The sequence below is a fragment of the Scomber scombrus genome, chromosome 4, assembly GCF_963691925.1.
Source record: "Scomber scombrus chromosome 4, fScoSco1.1, whole genome shotgun sequence".
NCBI lineage: Eukaryota > Metazoa > Chordata > Actinopteri > Scombriformes > Scombridae > Scomber > Scomber scombrus.
Genome location: NC_084973.1, coordinates 7,479,407 through 7,497,525, shown reverse-complemented (window position 1 = coordinate 7,497,525; position 18,119 = coordinate 7,479,407). Strand labels below are relative to the sequence as shown.

The window sequence follows — 18,119 nt, the reverse complement described above, 5'->3', positions numbered from 1 at the left end:
ACTCCTCTTGCCATCTTTTAATCCAGCCCGCGTGTTTTTCCCCCTTAGTAAGCAGATTTGAGTCAGGGGTTTTAATTAGATACCTCTTCTCCAGGATGCGGATGTGTCGGGTGGTCCGTGTGCAGCCTGGGGAGCGTTAGGTGGAAATGGGCCTACATACCAAACATACGGCACCCTCGCTGGAAAGCAGACCCCTTCGTTAGTGAGGAACTGACGAGCTGCCGCTCACATTTGGGTAATTAACACCGCCACAGATTGTGGAACAGCTGTGCAATTTAGCACTGTGGCAACACCAGCGAGTCAAGAGAGACTCTGCAAACAGAGGACGGCTATGAAGTAGATTCATGGAGCACCTCGCTCAGGCCTCATCCAAGCTCTCTACAGCAGCCAAACATAACGCATATCCTCAGTTACTTGGCAGAATGGCACGAAAGATTATTATAATCACATTATTTAAGGGAATTTTAGATGATGAATGCTATGATGAAAACAATAACTGTGATTACAATAATGATGCTCACATACAGTGTGTGACATAAAAGACAGATTGTTTTAAAGAGAGAATGTTCAGACTTTTTTGTCAGCAGTTTGCAGTGCGTATATTTCAACAGCTTTCTAAAAGTTATGGCCATGCTGAACAACTTAGATCCAGCATGGCTGTTGGTCTGTATCCATGGCCAATTTACAGCAAGGTTTTGGGGCTAGTCATCAGCCTTGTCTACAGTTGTGGAGAATAGATGGACCGTGTGTACAAAGCCTCTGCACTTTCTCCCCATGTAATTTAAGTCGCTTTTCATCTTTCTTTTCTTGGCAGTGCCTGGCTTGCCCCCACAAAACCAAATTATATGTGAGAAGTAATTAAAGCATCCTGGTCTCCTTTTTGTTTCTTTTTGATTATAGTTAATGCGTACCATTCCGCCCTCCACTTTTATTCGCCTTGTTTTTTCATCCCCACTGATCCGCAACATCTGGTTTTGGGTTTTAACTATCGGGGAGTGGTGAGAGTGCGGGGGGAAAAATGCTCGTACACATGCAGTTTAAAGCTGGAGTATTTCTCTGTTGGCTTCTACCTGATTATTACTGAAAAAAACACAAACATCCTGGGATATTTGGCTTTCTGTCAAGTTCAAAGCATTTTACATTGACAGCCCAAAGACAGTCACTTGCAAGGTAATGACAACAACTTGTCAGTGTGCTATTAAGACTAGTGTGCATTTGTGTTACATTAGTGAAGGTCAAATTTCCAAACAGTATGTTTTTTTTATGGCTTGAGGAAAGCAGCAGCAATATGGAGCTGTGTAGTAAAGTGTGAGTCTTATGGGATTGAGCCCTGTTGCCTCTCTCCTCTCTCCTTCCTCTCTCTGGCCTATCAAGTGTCAGTGACAGTGACATGCCCAGGGCTGTCAGCAGGCCATGTCCTGGCTCTGTGCTCCGTCAGAGGGTGAATGGAGAGAGCCCAGGGAACTTGTTAAATTTCTGCTAAGCTAGGCTATGCTGACTTTGACAAGAGACATTTCCTTCCAATCTCCTCCGCTCCTGTGTCGCCATCATCAACCACAACTCAGTGAGTGAACAGGGCAATGGAGACGATGCAACAATAATAATGTGAAAAATGTCTATCTGCAGTAATGCCAGGTGAAGGCAAACGGACAGGCAGGCAGCCAGCCTCTGCAATGTATTCTGGGAGGCTGGGCCAAGCCCCAGCGGGGCTGTCATTTATTTATCTATCTACTGTGTCTTGAGAGGTGAGGAGAGGAGAGATGGCAGAGGCTTCGCTCTACCGGAGGGGGCTGGCCCGGCTCTTGAGGGATAGGAAATATAATTGGGCTGCTCTCACTCTTGGCTATGGCACCAATCAGACACGTCTCCCTCCCTCTCTCACCCACCCACGTTGCTTGCAGACATAGTTGAGGAGATGAGGCAGTGCTGGCCTTTCAGGCCCTGAGCAGGGACGAGCCCAAACAAGACTTGTCACTTGTGCTTACAGTGGCATTTATTTGATCGGAGGAGGTTTTTCTTCTCTCCCTACCCCCAGCCCTTTCCTCTGTACTCTGCCATGGTGTCTCTTTTTGGCCTGAGCTGTAAAGCTGGAAACCTGAATGCAGCTTGGCTGAGGCTACCCATGACTACTGCTGTGCGAGGCAAATGACTTTGCTGTGAGGGACAGGCCACCTGTTAGTGACAGGGTGGGAGCTCATCTGACAGAACAAGTGTAACTGTCAGAGAAGCAGGTTAAACTGTCTCCCAGCAGGAGTGAGTGGGAGACAGGAGAACGGTTTCCACCAGCCCATCATCACCACATTGGCTCACACATGCTCCCTGCATTCTTCTACTGTGACCCAGTGCTTTAGATGGATTGCTATGCTAGCACAAAACACAGAGAGTAAAATTTGTCAGGATAGTCAGTGGGAGAACTGGAAGGTTCATGCCTGTTTCTTTGTGGTCGTGCAAGCATGCATGAACGTGCGTGTGTGTATGTGTTTCTGTGATGGGGAGCAGGGGGTGTCACAGTAGTCGATAGCGTAGGTAGAGCACCGAAGCCTGTGAGCACATCTGTTTCAGCTACTGTAATTGCGTGTGGAGGTATTGATTTGTGGTGGGTGCAAGAGCATTGTACCAGAAGTTCTTGACTCCCCACGCTGGCATCCCGCCAGGGTCCTGTCAATCATGGATGTGGATGACGGTCTGTTCAGGGATCTGAGTATTCAGATAGCCATTCGGGTGCAGTAAAGCGTAGTAGGTTTCCAATTACATGTTGGTGGGTGGCATGGGGTGAAATGCCACGCAGGTTCACAAGGGCAGCAGGGCACCTGAGCATGTTTAAAAAACATTAATAGCAGAAACGGTAAGTAGGACTGGTAAAAAAAAAAAAAAAAATCACTATTCTAGATCTTTTAAACCCCATGTTCCTCTGGGTGTTGATCTTTCACTGGGTGACCAGTGTGTTGCAGAATAACAAGAATGACATGAATAAGGCATGACTTGAGCTAAGCCCCCACACCCTTCATCAACTTACTATGCCCAGCTTCACAGCTTTTAACACCCTAAACCCTCTTTTCTCAACTAAAGCCTTAATTGTACTGAAAGAAACGTGTATGGGAAAGATGCTCTGAAGAATTATCCAGTGCATCCTGCATAATGGGTCTTCTAGATTCTGCTGGATATAATGTTCACCTTTTTCAGTTGGGACTCTGTTTGCATTGACCTCTACCTCTAACCGCATCTTTACCACTGACAGACATGAAATGCAAACACGCTTTTTCCCTCTCTTCTGAATGAATAGCATGCAGTATAAAGGCCCTGGAGCCTAAACCAACTAATCCAAGGAATCTCTCAAATGTGAGAAAAGGGCTGCTTGAGCACACAAGCTGCTGCCTTGACTTCATCTGTTTGCATATCTCTTATTCAAATATAGACAGGAGCCACCTGAGCCAGGCTGAGTGTTTCTGAACGTGCAGATGTTGAAATTAAGTTCAAGGAAATAGATGCTGCCATAGAATGACCTCATAAAAACAAGTACAAGTTTTTAAATGACACAGCTAATTAAACCAGTTATCAGCATGGCTTAAGCACTCAGTGGCTACAGCAAGCATCCTTTTGAAAATGCAGACAACTGAACATCTAAGAGGTAGTTTAAGAGTGTAATTGTAAGGTTTGTTTTATTGACAGGAAACTAGTTTGTTAAGGTGATCCAGCACTGCTGTAATGAGCTGTTTAACCTTGCTTCTTCCCATACACAAAAAAATCAATCCAGTGCATTATGTAAACACACTCCAATAGCTACTCTGGAGCCGACATACTGAAGTGAAAATGACTAGCCTCTGCATGTGACTTGGCGTCCATTCTGCTCATTTAGTCCACTCATACATATAGACTCCCAAGGAAAACAAAGCTTTTAACAAGTGCTAAGATATTCATTGTTGCCATCATGAACAAGCCCCAGAAAAGGGTATTAGTGCTCCAGGGAACGTTCTTTGCCTGTTGTTTTTTCTTTCTACTTGAATAATTTAAGGAGTTGCATGTAAGACAAAGTTGCATTCACTTGCTTCATTATATTTTAATCCAGTGCAAATGATTCTCTGCATACACTTGGCAAGGCCAACAACTTTTAATAGTCATCTCTGCAGTGATTGCTCATAAATCTGCTGTAGCAATGCGAGCACATCAAATATATCCTCCTCTCCCTGCCCTTCTCTTATGTCCAGGGATTTGTATTCAGATGGATGCCAGATCAAATTCCTCCACAGGTGCTATGTTATTAACAGAGATAACAGCCGGCAGGTTTACATCGAGTTCACCAGTGCTTATAAAAGAAGAAAAGCTCACAGAATGGACAATTACATCATATTAAGATGCTATTATTGTGCAGTTACTGGAAAATACTCTTTTGTTAATAAAAGAGACCTCTACACAAGTGGTAATGTATCTGTACATGATGCTATAAGCCAAAAAATGTACTTAATAACTATTTACTAGACAGTTGTAGTAGGCAATGATCATTGTAATTGAAAACCACCAGTAACATAACTGTTGTCAAGGTCAGGTCACAGTGTGGTGTGCTAGAGTGATGTTACACAGTAAGTGTGAAGTCTAAAGCCATAAGCTCTCTCACAAGGTCTCCGCAGTTGTCGCGCTGGCGTTAAACTAGCTTGTGCTGGATTCCCTAGAGGTACACAGTTAGCTCAGCACCCCCTCCATCACCTCCACCCTCACAGAGCAAAGCTCCTGGCATGTCCCACTGATATGTCATCATGGTTATTTATACACTCCCTCCCACCTCACATTAAGTCACACATCTGGACTGTCAGTGACAGAAGAGCTCAAGAGCTATGCCATGTCACGAAAGAGATGTAAGGGGGGGGTTCATAGCTTAGTTCAGGCCAACACCTTCCCATAATAAAATGTCATGACATGCCTGAGTTAAAACCATGTCATGTATTCATCTACAGGAATCAAGATGTCAATAAAAAGACATCAAAGTCTAAAGCATGCATTGCTGTGACAAAGTAGTGGGCATACCGTGGGCTGTTGGGGTCTGCGCTCTATATTAAATTCCTTCTGTAACCTCAGAACACAACATACTCCACCCATTAATAGCTCCAACCTCCTCAACAGCCGCCTCTATACAGCAAGTCGCAAATAGCAGAAACAATCCATGTTCTTTTTTTTTTCCTACTAGCAATCTCATCTCTCTCTGTTTTTGATGAAATGAAATTCTGTTCATCGGAGAGAGAAAAAAAGTGCCTTATACTGGAGACGGCGACCCCTAACAACCAATCACCCTACCTTTATAAGGGAAACCGAGTAGTGAAGGTATTTCTTAAGGTTACTGCTTGGGCATTGGGTGTCCTGTCTAACCCTGCAGTGGGGCCTCAGGGACAAGCTTGGGTTACAGCTGCCAGAAACCGGAGGCCTGATGTCTGCATCAAAAGTAAATTCCACTTAACGTGCCACATCCCTTTCAAACATGACCTGATGGCTTCGGAGGTCTGAGACTACTTTATATAGTGCATACCATGTTTGTTTGTGCTAGCAGGGTGGATCGTGTGCCTTTAAGTGGCAAAGGGATGGCGGCGTGAGACCGATGGGACATTTGGCAACGGGTGCCAGTCTACCCTGCCCCATTTCTAGTTTTCCACTACCCCCCACCCCCCCACTTGCACCTCCTTCTCTCCACAACTCCCGCCCTTCATTCCTCCACAGGACAAGTGGCTGTATTGATCCTGAGTACTTGGCCAACTGTCAAGCTCGCGGCTGACATATGAGCAGGATGCCGAGATGAATTCCTAAATTCCCTTCGCTTCATTTCAGCTGCTGTTGTAGTTTAGAGGAGTTGCTGTTACTAAACCAGCATCAACAACTTCACACCCTCCCTCCCCATCACACTGATAAACTGGGACCTCAGCAGAGAGCCAAGTCAAAAGGTCATAGGCCACGGGCATCTAGTGTTTGCATGGCGAAGGGTTTAGGAGGCTCTAGGATGCAGAATGACTTGTGTAGAGGCTGGTGAGTGGACCCTTGGTTCCTCCAAAGTTTTCCTAGCCCAGAATGAGCCTTAAACTCCCACTGGCATTAGCACAATATTTATTTGTGTTAGAGAGGAGGTGATTCATATTACACAAAATCACTGGCATGGTACGAGTGAGATCTGCTTCTTGCTGCACATTTTTTCCTCTCATTAAAGGTGTCCGTGCCCAGAGGAGCAAAACCAATGCCTACCACACATTTCTATGTTGTGCCAGCTCTGTCTTTTCTTCTCTTTGTGCGCTGTCTTTCAGTGCAGAAGAAATTCTCTGTGTGTGGGTTGAGGCAAGGGAAAGGGTCACAGCTTTTTTATCGCTGCATTATTTAAGATCCAGCCGAGTTTGTTTTTTCCCCTCTTAGCAAATTCATCCAAGTCAAAAGCGCAGTACAATCTTAAGAGAAAGGAAGAAAGGAAAAATGTAACTTGTGTAGCCTGAGGTGGGCTATGACTCACCGAGACATTGTTCAGATGGAGTGAGAAAAAAAACAAGTTCAATAGAAGTTTCTATTGAGCGGTGCTTAAAGCCACCTTTCTCTTAACAAGCTGCAGTGAGAGGTGGTTTGCCTACCAAGCTTGCCTGCAGCTCTCCGCAGGGCGATTATGTCACAGCGGGCCAGTCAGAATGATGTGTATCTCTCTGTTAGAAGGCAGCTCTACTGCAGCAAAGGCTCTGACTAGGAATATTATTATTATCTCCTCCAGGATCCTCTCCACAGCAACAACGGTGCCGCATTGTGAGAGCTCTGGAGAACGCTTTTTTTGAAATAATCCGCCTGTCTGTTATCCTGCCTCTCAGACAATAACATCCAGAAAAGCTTTTATACTTTCCACCACCCACACTCACAATGGGGTAAAGGCTTTACAACAAGTGGATGATGTGGATACGGGGACAGTGAGTTTCCGTGACCCGTCCTATCATACCTCCTCACAGCGGCCCCGAGGGAGCTGGGATTTGGTTGTGGCTGTTGACCAGCCAATCGGGGAGCAGTGAGCCGTGTCTTAAAGGGCTATCTGCCATCACGGCTGCCGAGAAGCCCGGAGAGCCAGGAGAAGCCACCGGTGCTCTGATCTCTATCAGGGCCAGGGAGTAATGACGAACAGCCCCCTGATTCCACTGGGAGATTACCTGCGGTTCTTATCGCTGCTGGCACACATTTTGACATTAAAAAGGAAAAGAGGCTACGCCCTTTCCACAGTCGGCTTGTGCTCTGCCGAGCAGAGCTACTGCTATCTTCCGCTTATGTTTTTCTACGTCTCACATCGCCTTAATTTCTCTTTTTCTCTCCCTTTCCCCATTTTCATGGTCTCGAGCAGGACTTAATCAAAGTGCAGTGGCTACACTGGCCCTTATCTCACCCTAAAAGAGATACTACTAACTCCCTCCCCTGGTGCCCCCCCACCCCCACCCCTCCCAACCCCCCTGCCTATTCCTCTAAGCCTGAAAAAGGAGGAGAGCCACACATGCTTTTAAGCCACTGAGCTCAGATCTGGTGTTGCATTAATTGAGTTAAATGGATTGCGATGGTCGAGATGATTTGTCTGTCGGCTTTTATTGCTGCAATTTAGACTGTGCCTCATTGCATTATGCCACTTAATGAGAGCCCTTCGCAGCCGTTTTGTCTCTGCTGGTATTAACATGCACAGGTTCACTTCACAGGAGAAAGTGGGAATGTGCCGGCCTTAATTTCCTGCAATTTTTAGTTGATTATCAACTGAAAGCACTTCCTTTGTCTCTGTCATTTTCATTTTATAAAAATGGATTTCTTGATGTTTTTTTTGTTGTTTTGTTTTTCGATACACATTTCTCATATACTCTTTGTTACTCTGTAATCTGTGTGGTTGAGATTGTGATTTGTGACCTCCTCCATCCTTATAACCCCCCCTTTCCGCCAGCACACCTCCATCCTTCATCCTGGGCCTTTTGAAGGGAGTTTGAGCAGGTCTGGATCCTCTCTGGTGAAATATGCCTTGTCCTTTTTCCTTCATTTCTCCTTATCTGGTTAGTGCTGGCTGTGGGCCTGCTGCGGCGCTGATTTGTGACCCTCTCCGTCTGCAGCGGCGAGAGGCTTTAGTGAAATGCGTGCCTCTGCCCTTCTCCCTACTGATGAAACAGGCCCCTGCATTCCCCTGATAGACTGCTAATTTGTATACTAAACTGACAGGCAGCCATGATAAGGGCTAGCAACTGCTGCACAGCCGAGGGAGGGAGGGAGGGAGGGATGGGAGCAGGGGTGTTGTGGGGTGCGGTAAGTGAGACGAAGGGTAATATTTTACACAAAGCTCAAGCCCCCCTGCTCCTCTCTCGGCATTCATTTTCCTGTGTCTGTTGCTAGGGGAGAAGGAGCAGGAGTTGTCAGCCCTGGCCCACTGTTGTACACACACACACACACACACACACACACATACACATGCCTAATAGGTGGCTATGAAAATGGCACTCAGGGCTAAGTATAAAGAGGTTTGTGTGTGCAAGGGGAGACCACTCCATTCTACATGGTCACTATGGAATTCATTATCATCTTAATGATGCTTCGGTTGAGATGAGTATCTGCTGGTTGACAGTTGCGTGGGAGGTTTCTTCTCTCTTTTCCGTTCATGCTGTATATCCCGTCATGCTCGCTGGGGGTTTGCAGTCTTGCTGGCCCACACCTGTTCTGACAAGCAGGCGGCAGCGGCGGTAGTGGTGGGTAGGAATTGGAAGTATGGTAGATGGTAGCTATTCCCCGCTCTGGGAATGTGTAGCACTGTTGTGGCTTATAATAAACGACCGCTCGGGAGGTCATTAAGTTTCCGAAACGGTGGCGAGGACGAAAGCAGGAGAGATAAGTAATTTGGCGTCTCCTGTTGCAGCCTGGGAGCTGTAGGCTCACTGTGCATGGCTAATGTGGCATTTATTGCTAAAGTAGCATTAGTGGATGTCTGAGGTTAAAGGGTGACAGCAGTTGAGGGCCCTGAGTGGGTGCTGATAGAAATGTTTATTAAAGCTCTGAGCTACTCCCACATGAATAGAGGAAACTCAGGCCCTTGCAGGTGTTTGACTGATATGTGTTTTTACCATATCAGTACTGATAAGCTTCTTTGTTTCAGTGCTCAAGATTGGTGTGTGACGTTAAAGCTGTCTTTTCATACAGAAATCAATCAAATCAAATAAAACAAACATACTCCAATCAGAATATCACATTAGGTTCATTTCAGAGTTTCCTTAAGCAACTACAATCAGTTATAAATATACAGTAAAGTAGTATTGGTAAATGTTTTTTGTTTTTTTTTTCTAAACGTGTACTGAAATAAACAGTATCATCCTCAGCGCAGTGAAGATAAATGAGAGGAACTCTCCAAAACCTGATTTTGCTCTAGAAATATATCCGAACAACAATACAACCCTTAAAAGAGATGGAACACAGGACTTAAGGTGACAGTAAATGGAAAAATCGGAAGAGAGGGCAGTGAAGGAGGAAGCTGACAGTGATGAAACACCAAGCAGGGAAGCAAATTAACACTCTATGTGTGCTTGCGTGTGTGTGTGTGTGTGTGTGTATGAGTGCACGTGCATGTGTATGTGTGTGAGTGTGTGTGTGTAGAGGTGGGAGGTTTGGGGAATGTGGATCTGTGGACAGGCAGGTCTGGCCAGGGTAATTGAGAGCCTGATCGTCCATGGCAGTACATGTGCCCTCTTGCCTGCTTCCCTTCTTTTTTCTTTTTTCTCTCTTTCTTCTCTTTCTTTCATTCCACCTGATATGTCTTTTAGTGTCATGTCAGCAAAGAGTAACTCTGTAACTGTGTACTCCTATACAGGACCATCAAGAGTCTTTGCCCACGCTAAGACATTTGACCCGCTCATTTAGCTGTCAGGGAAACATGAACAACAGTCTGCTGTTTGTTTCCTATGCCGTATTATCCATCATTATATAATAGAACAACATGCTTCTAGCTTTAGCTGCACTGATGCATGTGAAGTTGATTGTCATGTGTATGTATAGTTTTGTACAACTGAAAATCATAAAATTAATTTCGATATTCTGTTGCAGATCATTTTACAAGGGGGAAAATCAGGGAAATGTCATTTTGAGAACTTGTTGGCTCATATCTGGTTTGTGGTATATAACTGTTAAGATTAGCCTTTCCACTTGTGCTACAACAGTCTGTCAAGAACATAGAATGTGCCAAATGACTCAGAACTAAATTGTAATTATAGTCTTTGCAGGCAGGAGCCCACAACAAAGCCTACTAACATGTTTCTTTGTTTTCACGCCACAGCTGCTGTGATAGCACTGCCAGTCTGTGTAAAAATTCTATCTCTACCAGGGAAGGGAAGGGCTTTACCTTCCTTGCTGGGATTGGTATGGGGTGGACTCTATTAGGAATTTGATTTTATTTAGTCTGGGTTTACATAACCCCTGGCTGCAGGATTTCTTCCTGTTTGGAGATAATTTGCTCAGCTCCAAGGAATGCAGGGCATGCAATAGGAACCCTCAGATCAAAGGTAGATGGACGGTCTGGGGATCGTTTGATATAAAGCAGGGGGTTTGGTGAGTGGGGGTTGCTTGGAAAAAAATTGGTCTCTCAGCAGTCTTTACTAAATGAGGTTAATTGAATCTGGGTAATTGCTGACCTTCCTGTCTCGGTGAAATCACAGCCTTAACTGATCAATGCCTTTCATAAATTTATGCCTGAAGGTCATTCAGTTGATTACACCACCCTCCCTCGCTGCCTGCATCGCCTTGTTCAGTCGGCCCATTGTGCAAAAATGAAGCGTGGAAGCGTTTTAACACTTAAAAAATGCAATTAGGCTTGTCTCAGATTTTCTAAATTAATTAGCTTGCAGTGTTGTTAAGTAAAAGCGATGTGGACATGGAAAATTTGCAAAGACTTTTTTTTTTCCTCCTCTTTGCTGTGACAGCGAATGCATTCTGCCTCGCAGTAAATGTCTCACTTATTGCTGGCGAGGGGTTCTGCCTCTCTGCTCTCCCCCCGCGTCTCTGTTATTATCTGGAGATTTATGCAGCCAATAAGTCACTGGTGTTCAGGGAAGTTGGGGGACTTTTTAAAACAAACAGCAGTGTAATTTGTAATTTGGCATTCCCTAAATCTGGGAATTATGGTTCTGCTTGTGGCTCTTTAGGGAGTTAGCACTCTGATGGTGGGTTTACTGGCCCAGCTCCCTCCCTGGCCTCCCTCTCTTTCTTTCTCCCCTCTTTCCTTTTGCGCCTGCCGAGGAAACGGGAGGATTTCACAGCTGCTGAGAGCTGGGCCCCGGCTGGGCCCTATGACCTCCTTCTTGCTTTTTTCCCCCTCCCTCAGTCTCACTCCTTTTTTTCTCCCTCTCTCCAGCAGTCTCTTTCCTCAGGGAGCTCTTGTGTGGCTCAGAGGAAGCTGAATCATAAAGCATGGCTAATGAATAGAATAGGGAAGGAAAGCTGAGGCCTGCTGACGGCCCTCCAGAGAGGAGGCCAGGCCCCTGAAGCCCCAGGCTCAAATAGCAGACGGCCCCCACAAAGGTCAGGCTTCCTGCGGCCCGCTCCAAGGGCTTTTGGCTCCCAGGCAATGTGGCTTGAATTTCCCCCATTATTTTTTTTAAATGGTTAAATTTCCCTGTTTCCTTTGGAAAACCTGGCCTTTGCTCTTCTTTTTTTTGTCTGTCTAATTCTCTCTATATATATTTCCCCTCTGTCTGGTCTTTCCCTGTCTGTTTTTAATGGCAGCCAGGGTTGCCTCAACAAAGAGAGTGTGAAGAATTTGTTATACATGACCTCTGCACACCACAACCGCAGGCAGCTCCGACTGCCAGCAGCACAGCCCCGTGAAAAAATGTCAACTTGACCAGCAAAACCCAGAAAGTTCTACAAAAACAACAGCAAGCCAAATCAAGGCTCTGCTTTGACATGCCTTTTTAAGAAGTGCTTTTGTAAGCCGGCCTTGTAATTGTGGATTATACGACTGACTCATGCAGACTTGGCAGGTGCAAAACACAGCATTTAAACCTAAATAGTGGTTGTTGATGTTGCTTGGAATACGTCTGGAATATAAAACAGCTAACTCTGAACACTCGGAATGGTCAGAATAGGGATAAGCAGATCTAGGTCGTCTTGGCACATAGTAAACACAGCTTTTTCTGTTCTCTTTCACAGGAACATGTTATGTCTGCCTCGCTTTCTGGATAACCACCCTGGTCATAACAATTGTTTTAACTGTTATAATGACTTATGGCATGACCTACCCTGTCTTTTTTTTTTTTTTTTTGGTGCTTTTGTGACCCTGTGCCACACTAAGCGAGTCCCTGATCCAGCTCCCGTGTCCATTTGACAAGCTTCATTTCATTCTGAGCCCATATTTTTCTTCCAGGGCCTCCAGGGCCGTGATTCAAGGCTGAGGTTGTGCTGTTACGGCGCTGAGGCTTGGTACTGGAGCGTTTAATGTCGTCCAAAGCTAACAAAGAGCTTGTGTTGTAGCCTGGCGCCCTGGTTCTGGGAGACTGAAAGAGGGCAATGCTCAACACTCTGTCTTTCCTCTATAGTCTTACGCCTGCTCTACTGTAAGAGGAAACAGGAAACATTTCTGAGTTGATTGTCCGCTCTTCTTTGATTGTTCCACTTATAGAGGCGAAAGTGAAGAGATGTCATTGACCTCCTCTTACATTTGAATTAAGTATTTGCACCGCCTTAAACACACTGGTTAACCGGTCTTTCTATAAATACTGCAGTCTATTAATGTCATAACTAACACGATCGCAGTTGTCTATCTAAAAGTCACAACTGATAATGACACAATTAGCAAATCTAATATAGCATAATGTGTCTATATTTTTGGATTGTACTTTGTAATTTGACTTAGCCGAATATCTATCCATAATTATCAACGGAACTTTGTGTTTTTGTATTTTTAGTAAACATTTAGCAGCTGTTTATAGCTGCTTTGTTGTCTTCCATTAAGGTTTCTTACCTGTATTTTATATGGCTGCTGTGTAGCTGTGAAGAAAGCAAATTGTTGCTTTCTTCACACCGCGTTATGCTGGCTGCTGTTGTGTTTAGCGCTGAGACGAGACATCAAGCACAGACAGACAAACACTGCAGAGAACAGTAACACAGTGGCAGGGAAGGAGAAATTGGGAGGTCTTGGAAAGAAGAGGACGTCCTCAAAACACTTGTGAAGAACTAACAGGGATGCCAAGGACAGCCATCTGTGTTTACAAAATGATTTGCTTTCTCTTTCTGTCTCTGTCTCTCTTGCACTCACTCTGATTCACTGTTCATTCTTTACATATGCTCCCTTTGTGCCGCGTAAAATACAAGCATGGCAGTTAAGGACACTCGGGCCCTTTGGGTGGAACATATGTTCAGCTCTCACAGCTTTTTACAAGTCTGCGGAACCCAGATGAGAGGAGCTAAAGCAAAGGGAAATCTTGGGTTTAAACAAAGCCCCTATATGGGCTGACATACAGGCAAAGGAGGATTTTCATTGTTAATATTATCTCCAGAGCGCACAGACTTTTCGCTACAGTATTTTGCACAATGTCAGGACTTGTGCGGATTTACTGCTTTTGGGTTGTAGTTTTTAAAATTTCCTGTCTGGCCGGTAAAAATGTAAAAACGTATGGTGTGTTTTGATTGAGGTGGTGCTTGCCAGAATCTACATATCCATCTAAAGCAGAGAGGAAAAATACCTTGCAGTGTTTAGTCTACAAGTCTCCACTATCACTTCGTAGTCAGATGCCTTTCTCCCTCAAGTATTTGACTCACCCTCCATTTGACTATAGTCCACCAGGTTTGTTCTGTTCACAACAGTAACAATTGGTTTTGACCCAATAACCACTCATTTTGTTGGCAGTTGTTTACCTCCAGTCTGGGCTGATATTGTGTTTGGTATCAGATTTGTGAAATAAGCATATTGCTTTTAGAGAACAGTATTCATGATATATATTCAAATATATCGCAGAATGAAATGTCATTTTTGAGCAGCCGCATGTACGCAGCAGCCTTTGTGCTCTGATGCTGCATAGCCACCTTTCTGACTTCCTCTGTCTTTGACATCATTTCTTTTGAGGGTTTTCAGGTGGCCCAACAGTGCCACCTAATGTTACTTCAACAGGAAAAAGCCAGTCAGGGACCATCAGGTACAGAGGGAGCTCTCTTAGTTGGCTGATTGGAGTCTGTTGATTGACTGTATAATGTTATGTGTGTAGCTAGGCTTTCCCCTCAAAGCACTTGAAACCGCATCCTTTTTAGATATGTTTTGATGAATATCTCAATTATGTGAGTGAGTTTTTTTTTATTTAAATAGGACTGACTTAAGTTTCCCACTGATTCTGCTCATCAGACAAAACCAGTAATGCTCTGCCTCTTCTTCTTTTTCCAGGTTTCTGATGTAGGATCGGAGAAGCTCTTTTCCCCCACCACACCCAAAGGTAAGAGCCCGCTGTTTCTTCCATTCCTCCTCCAGTCTTTACTCCGTTGCCTGATTCATACACATAACAACAACTGGATTTTGCGAATGAGTCCAAATCTCCCCGCTCTAATCCCTGCAGCTCCCATTCAGATTTAAATGTCAGCAGACATAAACAAGGTCTGGTGACTACATATGCATACACTTTTGCCGGGGTGCGAAGTGGCGTTTCTTGGACGACCCCGCCAAAGGCTTAGCCCTCCTACATATTGGTTCATTAGAGGGGATTAAGAGCCTCCCTGCCACATGCTCCCACAAATGGGAACTTCCCCTCAGGCAATACAAGCTCTCTGACAGCAGGCCTGGGCTATAATGGATGCCAAAGGAAAAGAGAGAGAAAGAGCTTTGTCAGCCCCCCAGACAACACGGACTCTGCGTGTGTGTGTGTGAGTGTTCACATATGCACATATGTGGGTTACAATGCCTGTGCTGTTCTATGTGAAATGTTTAGTTTTGCATGATTTTGTGGATTTGTGTGTGCTGCATATGCCATGTGGGTATGCAATGATAGCTGCACCTGTATCTTCACTAAACTGAAGAATGGCTGCCAAATCAGAGCAGGGAGAAAGGTGTCAAGTTTTGGATGAAGGGAAGTAGGCACAATCAGCCTCCTAGTGACAGATAACTGCATGCACAGTACCTCCCCCAGGGCTGAAACTAGGAAGCAGGGCCATTAACACAAGCAGAGAGAGAGGTGGCAGTGCCAAAAAGTGTAAAATAGGAGGGTTTTTGGTGTATGTCTGGAGAACAGGCAACAACAAATAAATAACCTTGCCTCGACTAGACTGTTAAAACTGTCACCATAATGGACACTGTTGTGTTAGTGTAATCAGGTGTATTGCATTCATCATTTTATTTGTGCAGTATTTGCTGTATATACACATCATGCATTAGTATGATGGGGATAGGGATCACTGTCTCGTGGCCCATGTCATGAAGGCTTTGGGGTTTATTTTATTTTTGTAACTTCTGAACTATTTTGGACAACGCTCATCTAAATTCAACTCAAGGAATGATGTCAAGATTTGTAGCATCAATATAAATCTAAAGTTCCACCTGTCTCCCAAATAACTGATCTCCGTGTATACCATCAGTCACTTGCCTTTTGACAATGACCTCTGTTTTATTCACCTCCCCATCCAAACATGCACTGTGAAAGCTAGATTTCCTCTCAACAACATCAGAAGGTGTTGCTTGGTTTAGCACAGTAGCTTTGACTGCTGAGTGGAAAAACATGTCTGACACAGAGGAGAGAAAGCAGGCCTGCCGGCTGTGTGATGTAGACGACCTGTGACCGGTGTCTGCCTCGTGAAACTAGCGTTCGCAGTGACAATCACTTCCAGACTTGCATGATTTAGAAAACAACAAGGCTGCGTCCGAGTCCATCTATCCTCCGCCGGGCGATCGGACTACTACTGTCGTCAGCTGTCAGGGTGTTGACTTATTTTTCCTGCAAGCACATACAAAACATGTCTGCGCATAAACATACTCTACCGTGGAGAGCTGCTAGTACAAGTACATACACAGCCGTTGTCTTTTACCAAACATTTAGACAGATCTTTCCATGTCAGCTGGCAAAGGAAGGCCTTGTGGGTCTGTGGGTCTTGCTAATGTGCACACAAGGCTGGGTTAAGACCCTGGAATTACATCCAGACAATCCAATCAGCGTCTGTCATGATTGTCACACAGATCAACCAGATCCTGTTTGGGTAATGTAGAAGATGAGCACCAGATTAGAATTAGGGGTTAGACAGGGTGAGGCAGCAGAGAAATCAGTAGTTTGATGAAGTGATTTGGTGACGATGAGGAAGAAGTTATCATGCTACAATTGCAAAGCTGCCAGCAGCCGTCTCTCATCTCCCATTCCAATGTTGTTGTTTTGAGCTGTAATGGATTCTGGGACAATGTTTGTTTTTGGCCTAGAATGGTTTTTCTGTGTGTGTGTATAATGTGTGTGTGTAATACAAAGCAGCCCACAGGCTGTTTTCCTCTGGTTTAGAATGCAGCGTATGTGTCCCATTACCAGTCTCGCTCATGGTCCTGTGGGACCAATGAAAAGCCCGCTTTCCTCTGATCACCAGGCCTGTCGAGCTGTTGGCTGGGAGATACTCAGACAGATACACACATGCACACACACACACACAAACATTATGGCATACATAAATATATAATGCTGTGATGATGTTTGGCTTGTACAATTCTCTAGGTAATGAATGTTGAATGTGCTGTGTCTACTTTTACACTTTCCTTGTTTTCAACTACTCTCTGAACTGAGCAGCAATGGGTACAACCAGTTGAGGTTATGTCCAAATTGCACATAGACCCACAGTCTGTCACGTTAATGAAATGGTTCAGGGTTAATAGAGGAGAGGAAAGACCAACATTGTAATCAGCGGAGGCAGAACGCTGTAATTATGCACACAGAACATGGTTTTGGGCAAAACCCAGACACCCTTGCCTTCTTTCTCTCATATTTACTTTTCGTCATCTCTACATCCCTAGTCCACTGACAACCTGTTATTGATGCAAGCTAGCAGTACAGATAATAGCACAAGCTAATAGTATCTGTAATAACACAGCACACACTGTGCAATTCTCTGTGGATGTTGTTACCCAAGAGCTAGCACAAGTGCTGCTGAATGCCTGTCTGTGTTGGTGGTTACGAGGTAGGAAGGAACAGCAGAGGGCAAGCATTATCTAACCGTTATTGGTTTTTGTTTATTTCCTGTCTTAAACCTCCTGCAAATTATTGATTTCCTGGAGGATGGCATGTTTAAGTAAAAGCGCTCTGAAGAATTGTGCTCCACATAGAGCTACTCTTATTGAATCGCAGGTCAGAGTTTACTGTTGTCACTTTCTTGAAGGCGAACGGGAAGCTAAATGTAGCAGCTGAGAATGTACGGGCCACCTCCACAGAGCACAGATAAACACTTCGCTGGTAGGCCTTCTTATGACATTTCACAATGCTGCGCCTATGGAAGTGATGGGGAGTTATCACCCAGCTGTCAGCAGCTAGAAATATCTGAGCAGAACACTTTGGAATCTACAGTGACTATGTTGAATGTTGTATCTATGGGGTTTTAAAGCAGTAAGTATAGCCAATGTAACGCCTTTAGCTCCCCCATCTACTCTCTTAGGGGCATGTTGTCCTGGCTGGGTGCTACCTGCAATGGTGTGAGGATAAACCCATGTGGTGTGCGGTCCACCAGACAAACCTGGGGCATCTTGGGATAGAAGGAGAAAGATTGGTAGAAAACCCATTTCTGAAGTGGATTTGTGCCCTTGTAATCCTGATTAATTTTGACCCGTTGTGCTCATTTTAAACAGAGCATTACAGTAAGCGTGAACACAGCAAGCTCCGGGGCGAAACCAGGAGCTTAGCGGCTTTGGGAGGCTTAGCTGCAGATGGCATTTTAAGCCGGACTTAATAAATTGTTTCCATTAAACTTACCGGCCCACACATACTGGATTAGACCAGTGGAACAAAGGAAGGAGAGAGCGTGCAGACGAAGAAGAGGGGGAAAAAAATACACACACACACACACTCACACGCACACACACTCACACGCACGCGCGCACACACACACACACAACTGCCATCATGCACATCTGAGTCTCTGTTGACATCTCTCTGAGGCCACAGGAAAGGTGAAGA

At 44.9% G+C, this 18,119-nt stretch overlaps 1 protein-coding gene across 11 annotated transcripts in view; it reads left to right on the top strand.

Annotated features, from left to right (window-relative positions):
- Positions 1–18,119, top strand: part of fbrsl1 (fibrosin-like 1) — a 283,201-nt gene that overhangs the window by 232,092 nt on the left and 32,990 nt on the right. For all 11 annotated transcript variants that reach the window (XM_062418360.1, XM_062418353.1, XM_062418354.1 and 8 more), the window contains one exon: positions 14,378–14,426. In XM_062418360.1, coding sequence (XP_062274344.1) covers positions 14,378–14,426 — 49 coding nt within the window. The remainder of the gene's footprint in view (positions 1–14,377; positions 14,427–18,119) is intronic.